Source organism: Papilio machaon, chromosome 1, assembly GCF_912999745.1.
Source record: "Papilio machaon chromosome 1, ilPapMach1.1, whole genome shotgun sequence".
In the NCBI taxonomy this organism is placed as follows: Eukaryota; Metazoa; Arthropoda; class Insecta; order Lepidoptera; family Papilionidae; genus Papilio; species Papilio machaon.
The window spans coordinates 10,246,295-10,261,086 of record NC_059986.1 but is presented as its reverse complement, the minus strand read 5'-3'; the positions used below and the strand labels follow the sequence as shown (position 1 = coordinate 10,261,086).

The following is a 14,792-nucleotide window of genomic DNA, read 5'->3' as shown; positions in this document are numbered from 1 at the left end:
ATATATTTCGTATGGATGACGACATTGTGAATAGCATTAATATAATGCGACGGCGGCAAATGTAATCCGCTTACAGATTGTACGGCTTTTTTAATATAACATAGTGGTTATGTTTCGATTTTTTAACCTCTCACCTCCCCCTCCCCCTGTGACGACTCTCCCCCCGGTCCCCGGACTTCGCGCCGAGGAATTATGTTGTGAGTCCGGTTGTAACATTATAATATACAAATAAAACTGTCCAATACGAACCAAGCATTTTATTTATCATCCAAAGTAAATGTTATATCAAAGGTCAAATCAAGACAATTAAGCTTTGAGATATAAAAAGGGAAGTATATCATTGTTGCCTGCAACAGGATTTTCCCGTTTGCTCGCGGAATCGTTGGCTGCTTTCTGAAATAAGAAAATTAAATGTAAAAGATAAGATCCCATATGTTCAACCTATACAGACCCAAAGTATAGGACTGGCTGCAACAGACGTAAAAGCGGCCTTCGATTACTGTATTATTTATAAACACAACCTTGTTGCGTTCGCACGCGTAACATCTCGCGTTACTGTAGGAGAGTTGCGATGTGTCATTGGAGGCCTGCGAGCTCCTCGCCCCAGCTCGCGGCGCACGCGACACCTCGTGGTAACGCCCCACTTTGTTCTGAAAACTAAAACACAAACGCCTGTCGTATATACGATAACATTTTTTTTATTTGACAAATCAAAACGTAACAATTACGTAAGTATCACACGAGAGCAGAACAGTGAGTGTTGATGTTAAAACAATAACACAGTTACTAGAATTACTTTGGCGGAGGTTTGTGCCAGCGGTTGTCGAGGCGTGTGGTGGACATGACAGTGGCAAGTCGCTGCAACAACGTGAAGTTGTCGCGTACGACGCGCGCACAACGCTCCGCCTCACAGCGCTCGCGGCGCAGCTTGCATGTGACGTGCGGCCGCGCACTCGGAGCACTGCTGTCTATCACCGGCAACGCCGACTTCACCTGACACACCCAAAGACAACATTGCTTAATGAAATAATAACATGAAATCAGATTGCCTTGTTTCATAGTAACTATTAATGAGTCGTTACTCATCAAACTATGAAACAAAACTATATCAAAATATTAACTTCGTGGCTTTTTTACCTTCTTCTTATTATCCATTCGTTACTATTAATAAACAACAAAAAACTGCCAACGTTTTCATAAAGATAACTTGATTGGATGAGTGTTCACTCCCCACAAAAATATTTAAAAAAACTACCTATATCCAGCGACAATTTTGAGTTTAAAAACTTAATTAGTACCCTGTCTTCTTACAGGCTATGTTCTAATTTGTGTCAAATTTCAGCGAAATTCGTTTTCGAGATACCTTTTATCATGCATCCATCTAAATTTTCACATTTATAATATTAGTAAGAAGTAAGAGTAACCTTTAATCGATGATCCTTGTAGCGGCGATCTTCCCACGGCTGTATCAACAATTTATCTCTGCGAGACAACATTTTACTTCAGTACCTGAAACTAAACTGCCATTCGTTGTGTTGTCGTGTGTTATTTGATCAATACGTGTTCATATTGCTACGAGACCGCAACATCACAACGGATCTGATTGCTCAATGGTGAATAAATACCTCCCTCGGTGTACCTATCTCATACTAACTGCCGAATATCGTATCATCACATCTTCCACGGTGTACATTTACTATGAGATATCAACACTATCCCGCAATCAAAATATATAGATAATAAAATCCATTTTTTTAAGCATCGTATTGGTTGCAATGTAAATCTCATACTTCCTAACAATCTAGTGATTTTCATTCCAGAAACAGACTTAGGGGAATAGGTTGTTTGTATGAAAACACATTTAGCAAATTAATAAATAAATTATAATTGTTATTATACTGCACTTACAACTGTATCAATATCATGCTCGTTACATACATACATACAATATACACTTGAAAACCTTACAACACTTGGTTACAGTACAAAATCCAAAAACAAATATCCTTTGAGCAATATAAAAATAAAAAAAACAAATCACTCTAAAGCTAGACCTATTCCACTAGTGTACATCTGTTTATATCAGGTCGTATGTCATTTACATATAGTACATATATATATCTATGTATGTACTATATACATATGCGGGTTATTTGTAAATCTGTTACATAGCGTGGGAATGTAAGTCAGCTTGTTTGTTTTTTGGCAATGTTTATATTCATAAAGCTATGCGATCGAACCGATAATCGAATATAAATAAATGCTTTGTACAACATCCATCACGAGGTTATTCAACATAAACATTTTTTATATAATTATTACAGACAAAGATCTAAATACAGACAAGAATGTAAGTAATTCATTTAGTAAGAAATTTTACAAAAAAGAAATTACTAGTCGAATCAATCAAATAAATATGTAATATTAATATGTCCAATACAAATTACATTTTAATGGGTTTATCTGCAAGTATTTAGATCTTTGTACAAATTCCGAGACGTTGGTACTGCACGTGTTATTAGTTTATTTGTGCACACAGTTGTTATGGCGATACAAAAATGTATGCAATCATTTCTTAGGAAGACGTACTTTTGGCTCGACTCCGTCGCCAAAAACAGTATCAACCCGTGTGACTAAAAAGTAACACACTACAATGTACCTAATACACATGTAGTTACGATCGATTTTGCCTCGCATTTAATCTAATTACAATATTGAGTATAAAACGTATTAAATACATCAAAAAGATCTAGCAAATGACCGGGCGCGTTGTCTCGCTGTTGCGAAGTATCGTCGCCGGATTTTCATTCATATCGATTGAAAACATTAAACGAGAACCGAGTCATATCACATGTGATTCATTATGAACATTCACAAGGATGTTTCTCCTACGTAACTCGGAATACAAACATCAAACAAACGATGTCGTAACGTGGTAACTCCGACCAGGGAAAAACACCCTTAACGAACTATTATGCAGTGAATGCTACTCTTAACGCTATAATTCTCGTACAAATCTACACTTGGTGCATCCAAACTTATACCGCTCGAGTGTCGAAAACGAAAATGTTTATAGAAAAATAAATTGTCCCATTTAATTTCAATAATTTATGGATGTCATTTACAAAAGTCCGTACAAATTGTTCTAAAAGGCTGGACACCCTAGCGGATACTGTAGAAGGCAAACTCTTGAGACGGTTCCTTGTGAGTAAAAGCGCGAAGATAAAACGTACACGAACTAAACATTAGGAGCATGGCCGTACCGTATGCCACACTGTCTACAAACTAAATCGTATTAAAAATAAAATACTGGGAACTGTCGCGTCGCAATTTGTATTCATTCATTTATATATTAAGTTTAATTCTATTCGTAAATATAATTACAAGTGCGAGCGATGTAGTAAGCTGCCGTGGGTATGTCACAACACAACATAACAGTGTAAATACTGACGTAAGTCTGGCTGTCAGACTGTCAGGTTGTCAGACTGTTAAGCCGCATTCACATTTGCCTGACGTGTCGTGTCGTGATGCTCTCTGTCGTGATGGCTACTGTTCACATCTATGTGACGCGTTATGACGCATTTTTAATCAGTTCCGTTATAGCTCTCAGAGAGTTTACACATTCGCAATGTTTTTTCATGAATCATCCGATTCGGATTCAGATTATGAAGAAGATATGCAGTTATTGGCACTGGCAACACTTCTAATAAAACAAAGAAAGAGAAGAAGATATTGGATACATTCAGTAAATAAAAAAAGATAGTTTAGTTTTAATAGATTGATCCTTATATTGTTTACATTTTGTATCATAAATCGCTTTATATTGTCGTACGTACTCGATCAGCTCGTCGTCCATACCTTCTGACGCGTCACAACACGACACGTGCGCGTGCACACTAGTCCGACCCGCTGTGTCGTGTCGCTGCGCCGTCCCCCGCACTCACCCAACTGACGCGGACCGGGATCGCTACTGACGCGACACGACACAAGCCATCACGACACACTGCGTCAGAGAAGTGTGCACGCAACCATATTAATTGTATGAGACCGATACCTTTCTGACGCATCACGACACAACAATTCAGGCAAATGTGAACGCGGCTTTAGACTGTCAGACTGTCAGCTGCGACAAGCGAAGCAGTGTGATGCCGGCGCATTGACTAGCGGCCGTCACTCAGCGGAAACCGGCGCCGGGAGATTCCTGCCAACGACCACTATTTATACAGGGTACTCTAATTTACAAATTCATTTTATTTAATTGCCAACGAAAATCTTGAAATATTTTTTTTACAGAATGAACTTTTACCGTTTTTGCTTCTTAATTTGAATGCAGTAAACTTATTACATTAGTTTCTTCATAATTTTCGTTGTTATAATTATATAGCGCCCTGTATAAACTAGCGACGTACCGATCACGAATGGGATAGCTAATTCGTTGTTTAAATACACTAAAATTCGATACAAATTTAGTCATGCGACCTCCACCCATCCATTTCCTCTAACAAAACTCTCTCGATGTCTCCACTCCGCGGTTTTCCCTGAAATGACTTAAGATATAAACTTACTTAGCGCAACATCACAACGTAACCTATGCAACTTGTATATCACATGCGCACGCGCACGCAAACGTTACACTATACAGGCCGTAGGTACACGATCGATTCACATTCCATCTAACCTCGATCGTCTAATGTCATTTAAACTATATAAAAAATCTTTTTTTTTTATCAATTACACTACATTACTTATAAATGACTTAAGAAATAATATGATATAGAAATGGCTCTTACACTTTAACTATAGTATTGAATGCGATAAGAAGCCAATTTTTTGGTTTATTATAGATATATTAATGTGCGGCGGAGCGGTGCGTGCGCACGTCCGCCGCGCTGCACGACTGAAGTACGAATGCTCAAAATTTACGCGATAACTGCATAAAAAGTGGGCACAATATAATACTTAGTATCATATATTCAGTGTTTGTTCTCAAATTTTTAACAATTCGAGACATAAATTTATCTAATAAATTTTATTCCAGTAAATTAGTAAAAGAGACATCGCGTTGCCCCTTTCAGTACGATTCCCCTGCACCAATGATGGAAACAAGTTTTAAGTGCGTTTCATATTAGAATCAAATTTATTACAATCATAGACTAAAGAATTAGCTATAGACATTTTCAATATCTCATCTCATGGCAATTAAATGCAATACACAATACCATAGATTTATAAATCTAAAATAGGAAACGGCTAAAACACTCACGTATATATATCCGGTGTCGGCACCGACTAGTTTGGAGCCAATCGGGGACCCTTCATCAGGGTCAGTGGGACTGGTATTATTTCACTGCGCGCCTGCGTTCATAGGGCGCGTCTTGAGGGGGTGGGGGGGAGGCGCCGGCGTCGTTGACGAGGTTGATACCAAAGCGTCATTGGTGTTTTTGTTTAAGCATAAACTAGTCGGTGCCGACACCGGATATATATACGTGAGTGTTTTAGCCGTTCCTATATAAGTTAATGATAATGTCTCACGAAAGTTTGAATAATTTAATTTATAAATCTATTAATTAGTTATTTCGTCAAATTTTGCATAGTACAGTTGAAGTTTGTTAACAGAGTAATGATACAAGCATTTTAAAATTGTCATAAACCGTCTCACATTTTAAATTATATTTAGTCGTCAATCTAGTAGTCTACTTTTGTTGTACGCAAGACTTAGTCCCGTTGTAATAAAAAAAATTGTTATTTAATTCTTAAAGTTTTAAAACTAAATACATCAAATACCTTAATTTAATCAGACTCTGGTTATAGCTGAAATAGTACTGTGAATAGTAAATGACAATGTATTTTCAATATAATTCTAATGGAAGTTTCCAGATTTATTTTGACAGCATATTAATGCATAAATGTTCAATAAACAAAAATAAATATTACAAAAAATAAATAAAAATCTCAAAAAATAAATAAAATATCATAAATGGCGACATTGGAGTGCTGTCAAAATGACATCTGTCATATTGTTATATATTATATGTTCTAAATGATTTATTTCCGAATGTATAGTTAATATTTATATCTATGCGTATTGATATTTGACAAGGAGATAAGTGATATAAGTATATTGTGATGTACATTATAAAGCGCTCGTAGTATTTGTATCTGGGACGTCACACACGTGAGACGTCTCCGACATCTACTAACCACAAGGGAAGCTAATTTACTGACGGACATAAATATAATTACTGAAGATATATCAGATATTATAAAATACAAATGTTGGTGTATGGGTCGGGTGGTAGTCAAGTCTTCATTGATTGATATCGTATTTGATTGATACCACATAAACTCATTCCATTGTTGCGTGTAGAATATATGAAACATTGAGTCAGGCCGCGCGGGGCGGGGCTCGGCACTGCGGGGCGGGGCTCGGCACTGCGGGGCGGGGCTCGGCACTGCGGGGCGGGGCTCGGCACTGCGGGGCGGGGCTCGGCACTGCGGGGCGGGGCTCGGCACTGCGGGGCGGGGCTCGGCACTGCGGGGCGGGGCGGGGCTCGGCACTGCGGGGCGGGGCTGGGCACTGCGGGGCGGGGCTCGGCACTGCGGGGCGGGGCTCGGCACTGCGGGGCGGGGCTCGGCACTGCGGGGCGGGGCTCGGCACTGCGGGGCGGGGCGGGGCTCGGCACTGCGGGGCGGGGCTGGGCACTGCGGGGCGGGGCTCGGCACTGCGGGGCGGGGCTCGGCACTGCGGGGCGGGGCTCGGCACTGCGGGGCGGGGCTCGGCACTGCGGGGCGGGGCGGGGCTCGGCACTGCGGGGCGGGGCTCGGCACTGCGGGGCGGGGCGGGGCTCGGCACTGCGGGGCGGGGCTGGGCACTGCGGGGCGGGGCTGGGCAGTGCGGGGCGGGGCTCGGCACTGCGGGGCGGGGCTCGGCACTGCGGGGCGGGGCTCGGCACTGCGGGGCGGGGCGGGGCTCGGCACTGCGGGGCGGGGCTCGGCACTGCGGGGCGGGGCTCGGCACTGCGGGGCGGGGCTCGGCACTGCGGGGCGGGGCGGGGCTCGGCGCGGCGGGGCGGGGCTCGGCACGGCGGGGCGGGGCGGGGCTCGGCACTGCGGGGCGGGGCTGGGCACTGCGGGGCGGGGCTCGGCACTGCGGGGCGGGGCTCGGCACTGCGGGGCGGGGCTCGGCACTGCGGGGCGGGGCTCGGCACTGCGGGGCGGGGCGGGGCTCGGCACTGCGGGGCGGGGCTCGGCACTGCGGGGCGGGGCGGGGCTCGGCACTGCGGGGCGGGGCTCGGCACTGCGGGGCGGGGCTGGGCACTGCGGGGCGGGGCTCAGCACTGCGGAGGGGGGCGTGGCAGGGGGCGCACGAGGTACAGCTTCTCGCCCTGCTTGTTGGTGTAAATGGGCGCGCGCTGGTAGTGCGCCACCAGCTGGTCCAGCGTGGGGAACTTGCGCTGCCCGATGCAGTACAGGCTGCCCTCCACGTGCACGCGGAAGTGCTTGTTGCGCCCCGGGGCCTTCAGCGACACCGAGTAGTCGCCCACCTGCAACACAACAAGGTGACACTGTGATGTATGACCGTACAGAGTATAGAGTGTGTATGTGAGAGTATGTGAGAGTGTAGACTGACGTTGGTCTCGGAGTCGCGGATGAGGAAGTCGCCGTCGTGTCCGTGCTGGTCGAGCAGAGTGTCGCAGTGCATGCGTGTGATGGCGCCGTAGTACCAGGCGCGGCCGAGTGGGGCGGGGCCGGCACCGCCCGCCGCGCCCCCGCCCCCGCCTCCGCCCGCGCCGCGCCCGCCCTCGTTCGCCTCGCTGACGACATAATGCAAACAAAGTTAACAAAACGTTCTTACTCAGTTCGTGGTTTGTTTGACAAAGACACGAAGGAGACACCGACCAGTAGGGCTGCGTGAGGTAGTCGGCGAGCTCCTGCAGGTAGTTGCGCGGCACGAGGCCGACCTGACCGCGGGAGTCGCGCGCGCGGTACCACTCGGGGTCGGAGGGCGGCCGCTCCACGATCTCCAGCCGGTCGCCCTTCTCGAACGACAGCTCCGCCTCGTTGTTGGACGTGAACGAGTACAGCGCCACCTGACAAAGCAATATAATTATTTACACATTAGAACTCTAAAATATTTACTTGTATGTGTAAAAAGAGTTGGTACTCCTTAACTTGTTACTCACCACAATGTCGAGGACATTCTCCGCCATCGCGTACGTGTGCACCGGATCTTCATTGTCGCCTTCTTCGCTTGTGTAGTTTGATGGAAACCTGAAAGTAGACAATAAAAATTATTATGAGACGAGATCTTGGAGGTAAGGGCGTCATATCTGAGTGTGTAGTGTATACTGACCACCCCGTATGGCCCTGGTACTGTCCACGCCACCAGCCATCGTTGCTCTTCTCTAGTATGAGTATCCTGGTGCCTTTGGTTAGCGAGAGCTCGTCGGGCTGCTGCGCCTGGTAGTTGTATTTGACGACGGCGGTGCCGAGCGCGTCCGCGGGCTCCGCTCGCCGCCCGCCCGGCCCCGCACCGCCCGCGCCCGGCGACTCCGGCCCGCCCCGCACCGGGGAACTGTTCGACGGTAAAGTCTTCGAGCCCGAACCTTTTTTCACCTTCTTTTTTATACTGGAAATTTTAAAAGGTTAATTTTAAATACATATAAATTTAACATCTGACTCAATAACCACTTGGTAGCTAACTATATAATGCGTACTCTTACATTTAGAACCTCACACTAAAATATTTAAAAAAAATTGTTTCTCGTTAAAAGTTGAATCGTATAGCCGCCATGAGCACCATCAACTTCCTTGTCATGTATTATGTTGCACTATTTAATGGTTTTAGTAATAGCGTATTGTTTGTTTTTATTACTGAGTTTAAATTATTTGTATAATAATGTTCACAAGTTTGTTGTATCACATGCACGTCAATCGCGTATAACAAATACAGCCAAGGAGACGTTATCGTGCGAGACCAATGCGAGTAGCAACGCGCACGCGCAAAGACCGCTGTGGGCTGTGTGGTGGCTGTACAATGAGATAAACTTATATGGGATCCGATACATTAATAATTGTGACAGAGCTGTCAAAACTTAACCATGATGTACAAACACACATCAGTTACAAGGACCTCAGCCTGTCACTTTGATAAAAATAAAGTCTACTGCCGTGTCTTCTAATACATTAAATATTTATAAAACTACAACGTATGAAAATCTAAGCACATTCTAAAATTCTAAACTATGAATACAATTAAAACACAGAGGGTGTAGCCAATATGAGGTTACATGCCCTTTGAAATTTGAACCCCATTCTCGGCCCTTAATTAATTGCAGCCGGCGACTGTGCACAAATTGTTTCATAAGGCAGCGATATAACAATATGACACTTTTAAATATAGCATTGGGATAGTTTCGTACAGTGAAACATTTGTACTAATATCACTAGGACTACAATCAGAAAATTTTCTTGTACACACTGGCTAGGGGTAAGTATTTATAGTGTTCGTTATAAACATGTCTAAAGAATTGTAAGGAAGATACATTGTAACCGACGAAAAGAGTTACATATAAAAATCTCATACGAGATGTAACTCTTTTCGTCAGATGAGTTCACTTATGTAGAGCTATCCCCGCTATAAGATGAGCCACTCAAATAAAAACAGCGGATGTATATTCACCTATCGAATAGCGAGGGCTTCTCCTTCTTGACATAGTTGCTGGGCACGTATCCGGACTGGCTGCGCGCGTTCTGTACACGCCACCAGTGCTTAGAGTCATCGAGCAACAGGTAACGTTCGTTCTTGCGCAGGTCCAGCTCCTGCGCGCCCTGTGCCGCGTAGTCGTACTTCGCCACCACGTAGCAAACATCGTCCTGAAATACAATACAACACTATTCACAGACTCTATGTACTAAAACAGGGAGAGAACACTTAATACATATATTCTCTCGTTTTATCCACAATGAGCGAATATCCCGAGACGACGAAAGTATAACAAAGATACTTAAATGAAAATAGATCTTGTTTTGCTATTTCAAACAAAAACTATAAAAGCGGTAATAGATGTTATAACCTTATAACAATGGTGTAAAATAGTAATTTTGAGTAATTACCGCAACTTGAGAACGCCAGTAACGATCTATGCCATATAACTTTAGGAAAAGGTACTGCCACGTGATTTTGAACGAGGTTTTCATATTTGAAGGCTAACTACTCACCTACACGATTGTAGAACCCGTATACTTTGTACCTATCCTACTTATCATGTGAAGATAGCTGCAGATCAAAATAAATAATCTTAAAAATCAAGTTAAAATTTTGATTTGGAGCTGAATGGATAAGATCCAACCAAATTCAGTAACAATTAGTGGCAATTCACGTAAATGAGTGAATTTAAAAATAATTTTAAATTCACTCATATTTGGTATAATTATAGAGTAGACTTGCATTCCGAGGAGCGCATCAAGTGCAGAAGGTCGCTGGAAACATGAGGCGGCAGAAGAAGGTCAGTCGTCCCAAATTAATCTATTACGATGTCCGTCCCGACCGTCGTACACTACTGTCGCTTGCACTTACATCTTTAACAATATATAATACAATGTCCAGACTAGCGGGAAACATATTAAAATTCAGCTGTGTCTCGAAAGTAAGCATTCGTGTAACTAGACTAGATGATGGGTATAATCTATCCGAATTCTCAAAGTAACTTGTGCACTTTGAATTCTTACATTCATATATTTTCTTTATAAAAAAAATATTAATGACAATGTTGAGATTTTCGGTAAATTTAGAAATTATTTCATTGTACTCCTGTTTAGAAAGGATTCGAAAGATGGAATTTAATCAGTACAAACCGGTTGTGATATGAATCTCTGACCTAGACGAGATAACTAACAATATTTAAAATTCAAAAAATATGAATAAAATAAAATTAAGAAATGTATTGGAGATATTTCAATGACGAATTTCGTGGTGTTGACGTAATCATCGTTGCCGCAACAGCATCATAGGCCACAGTCAAAAAATAGGCACATCCTGCGTCGTGCAGTCGACGTCGATTCGTACCCACCAGGAAACAACAATTAACATTATACGAGCATTTATAAAATATTTCACACGATCAGTCAACTGGCGGAGAGATCCAGATGGAATTATGAAAACAATTATTTCTAGAAGTTTCATTCATCATCGTTCGTAACTAAAATAAACTCGATTCCAATTTGGTTTTTTTAAATATCTAAAATAAAGAATGATGGACGGCAATTTGGGTGTCAAATTGAACGCCCAAAGAATGTTACCAAATACTGGTCTGAATAATTCTACATGACGGTACGCGAACTTAGCAACCTGTAATCCATCCATCCAGTTGTCTTATCAAGAATACGCATAATTTAGACATTTTCCCTTCGCAACTGTTTTCAATAAAGAAAGGTAACTAAAACTGTAATAATTTTACAAATGTTCCACATTTATACATTCCTATATAATTTTTCTAGTAAAATTAATTTACGACCAAGCGGTGCACAGTGAAATCGCTCTCGAAGGCCACAATCAATGAGCGTGGCTATAATATGCACAAACTAAACGCCTCATGATATCAATATAGGTAGAGGGTAATATAAAAAAGGGGGACGACAACGGCTGCATGTTCGACTTAAGATCTTTCCGTCAAAGTCTGAAATCACCTTCGATATGTGCATCTTAAAATTCTAGAGTCAAACCATAACCCAAATAAGAAAAATAATAGTTTTGATAAAGAGTTTCGATAGACTGAATTTCTACTATAATATTTTTTTTCAACTCCCATAATTCGCCCATGTATTAATTTAGAGCAGAGCAAAAAAAACAGATGTCGTCGTTTTGTCGACGTGATGACGTAATTGCAGTAAGAAATATACATAATTTAGTTCTGGATCATATGAATGGGTAACCCAATTGCGATTCAAAACTCTTTTTCATCATTTAAAAAATATAGCATTAATCGCCTACACGAAATATATTGTTTTAAAAGAAGTGAAATGTATTAGAATCATTTAAAATTGAAATAATCATCGGGCTCGAATATCCCGTGGCATGTGATTTTTCCATCAACGTAAACCACAAAATTTTCTAATGAATTTAAAATTAAAATATAATTTGAATCGCGGTCGATGTCTTCTGGCATTTACTTACGAATTTGTAAGCCTAAGACTGCTTTAATATTAGTGACGTAAGTGTTTGCAGTTAACTGAGCGCATATCCTTGCGTAGAAGCAAAACAATCGCGACTTATTGCGCCGTGTCACGCCTACGAGGTAAATGATTTAGTATGCCTAGTAAAAATAATCTTGTGGAGGAGGAAGATAAGTAGATATTAATAATTCTATATTAAAAAAAAAATCAATCTGGGAATTTACATAGAATTATTTTTGTCAATTTATTGTTCACTTGATATTTGAACCTTCATAGTCCTGTTCACAAATAACAACATCTATTTGGAGTACAGTATCAAAAAGTAAAGCAGCAAGTTTTAGATTTATCTAGGGGCGTGGAAATGTCCCTCTGAAGCAAGCACTGAATTTGTCTTTTCAGAATTAATTATCATTGTTCACTGTTCTGTAATAATTATCATAAGTTTCCTGTTAGCAGATAATCTCCAGCAACAAAGCAGGCACATAATACATAAATTATGAATGCATGTGTTTTTGTTATTGGACCTAGTTTTGCAATGGTAAAAACATAGTATATGTTGCCATATATTCTTATGTAATTTTCTCATGGCATGTTATATAACATAACTCATAAAATCAACTCTTCAATTGAATATTTTCCCAATATGAAGCGTTGATTTCTTGCCTATTTGTTTTTCTTTTCCCACCATGTCTGACTTTCATTCAACTAATATTAACAATTGTGCAACAGAAAAATAATAATTAAATTAAATTTATACAAGTTAAACACAATAAGCACAATATTCTTGATTCATGCCAATGGATAACAAGTCCAAGGTTCTATTTCACAACTAGATCTTTGCAAAGATTTTAATACTTCCTTAATACCTTTATTTTCCGTTTTGTTTTCACAAAATCAGATTTGCAAGTTATGTACAAATAAAATATAAAAAGTTATGTCCTTAAGTTTAAAAAATTTGCTAATGTTCTAACGAAATTTATCAGAACTTTACAAAATTCTTAGCCAGAAATGGTCAACCAATGGCATGCAACACAATACTTTGTGCAAGTCATTGATCAGAAAATTTATACACTATAAAAGAGTGAAGTTGATATTATATAAGAAAGATCACTTTAAAATATTCCCAATAATCAACATCAAAATTATTTTATTTTTAGCATGTCTTAATAAACATTTTGTTTTTATTTAGTGAACAAAAGGTTCAACATCCCTGTTCTAAGCCACCGCTGACCAAGTGTTTCCAAATTAAAAAACCCTGTATGAAAACATGTTGTTATTCCTTTCATACCTATTGAGAAAAACAGAGATAATAAGACATTTTATATAGCAGTTACATCAGTGGAATCTCACAACAGAGTATACAATATGATTGATAGATATTTACATTGCTATTACTCTGTTTATCAACCTTGTTGTTGATAAACAACTTAAAGTATTGCTTACTAGTAGATTTTAGGTCTTTTACACCATACAATTACATTACATATATACAAATACAAATATAATATACAAATATAAAGAGTTTGATCAAATCCCATTAACACTATATCCCAATTTTAAAGGTACTTAATGAATTGGTAAGATTTCTCATATGCCCTGGGTCTCCCTAGATATTTTAGCTAAGTCCAAAGTATAAAGCAAATACTTGGCAAGTCCAATTAGATTACGAACCAAGAGGAAATATATTTTGTTGACGCACATCTAGTAATTGAACTGAATTTGAGACAGGCATTGTATGTCTTATTGGGCTTTTACAATAACACAGTACAATTCATGACTCACAATAACAATAATGGCAAGTTAATATTCAATTTTAATAAGTTTTGCACATGCCACCTGCAGACTTACAGGAAGTTATGATACTTTTACTTAAATTAGTACATATAGTACATAGTATTTAAGTGCCGTACTTTTGTTTATTAATTTATATAGTCATATTATGGCTATAGTTCTCAATTTTATTTTGTATAAATGTTAACCCTACATACTAGATCTGAAACTTTAAACTATACCATTGGAAGTAAAATATTTATGTAGTGAAGCATGTCTAGGATTATTTTAATTTGCAATTTTAGAGATGTTACCTGAGCGTTCTTCCCGTGCCTAGCATTAGCCATGGCGTGCGGCGCCGGCAGCGGCTTGTTCGCCCACACCGAGTCAGCGGCGCGCACCGACCGCGTCTCCAGCATGACCCCCCCTGGGACCCCTGGCGCCGCACCACGACCGCTGGCTCACTGTTCCATCGCGAACCTGCACTGCACTGCACCGCAATGCACCACAACACTGATTCTCGTCGTTTTTCACTCGACTGCGTACTACCGGCACAAGAACCTTTCAGGAACTCACAACACTTATTGTCAAACGTGCGAAAATCCGATCGAAAGCTATTTATCGAGCAGCGGATAGATGTGCATGGGGTTTGATCACTTCGGCACTTGCAAATAATTATTTGTCACTTAATTATTAATGCAGTCACTTTATTTACAGAGTATTATAAAATAACAGTCTAATTCTTTCAGAATATCGCTACATTTGTGAAATTTTGTAAAAATTTCACATTACTCGGTGGGGCCGCGACGAATCAATAGACAAAAGAAAGGATTTATTTTTATTAGTAC

At 40.8% G+C, this 14,792-nt stretch overlaps 2 protein-coding genes across 2 annotated transcripts; both read right to left on the bottom strand.

Moving 5' to 3' along the window:
• Positions 1-304: 304 nt before the first annotated feature.
• Positions 305-1,615, bottom strand: LOC106719266. The gene is made up of 4 exons (XM_014513554.2): positions 1,425-1,615; positions 797-993; positions 522-657; positions 305-393 (listed from the first exon to the last, which is right to left on the bottom strand). The coding sequence occupies exons 1-4, from the start codon at positions 1,494-1,496 to the stop codon at positions 307-309; spliced, it is 492 nt and encodes a 163-aa protein (XP_014369040.2). The 5' UTR covers positions 1,497-1,615; the 3' UTR covers positions 305-306.
• Positions 1,616-7,328: 5,713 nt separating this feature from the next.
• On the bottom strand, positions 7,329-14,771 carry LOC106719249 (cytoplasmic protein NCK1). Its single transcript, XM_045678174.1, has 7 exons — positions 14,259-14,771; positions 9,683-9,876; positions 8,354-8,629; positions 8,184-8,271; positions 7,900-8,090; positions 7,631-7,814; positions 7,329-7,544 (listed from the first exon to the last, which is right to left on the bottom strand). Exons 1-7 carry the CDS (start codon positions 14,361-14,363, stop codon positions 7,332-7,334), a joined length of 1,251 nt encoding a protein of 416 aa, XP_045534130.1. The 5' UTR covers positions 14,364-14,771; the 3' UTR covers positions 7,329-7,331.
• Between the last annotated feature and the right edge of the window lie 21 nt (positions 14,772-14,792).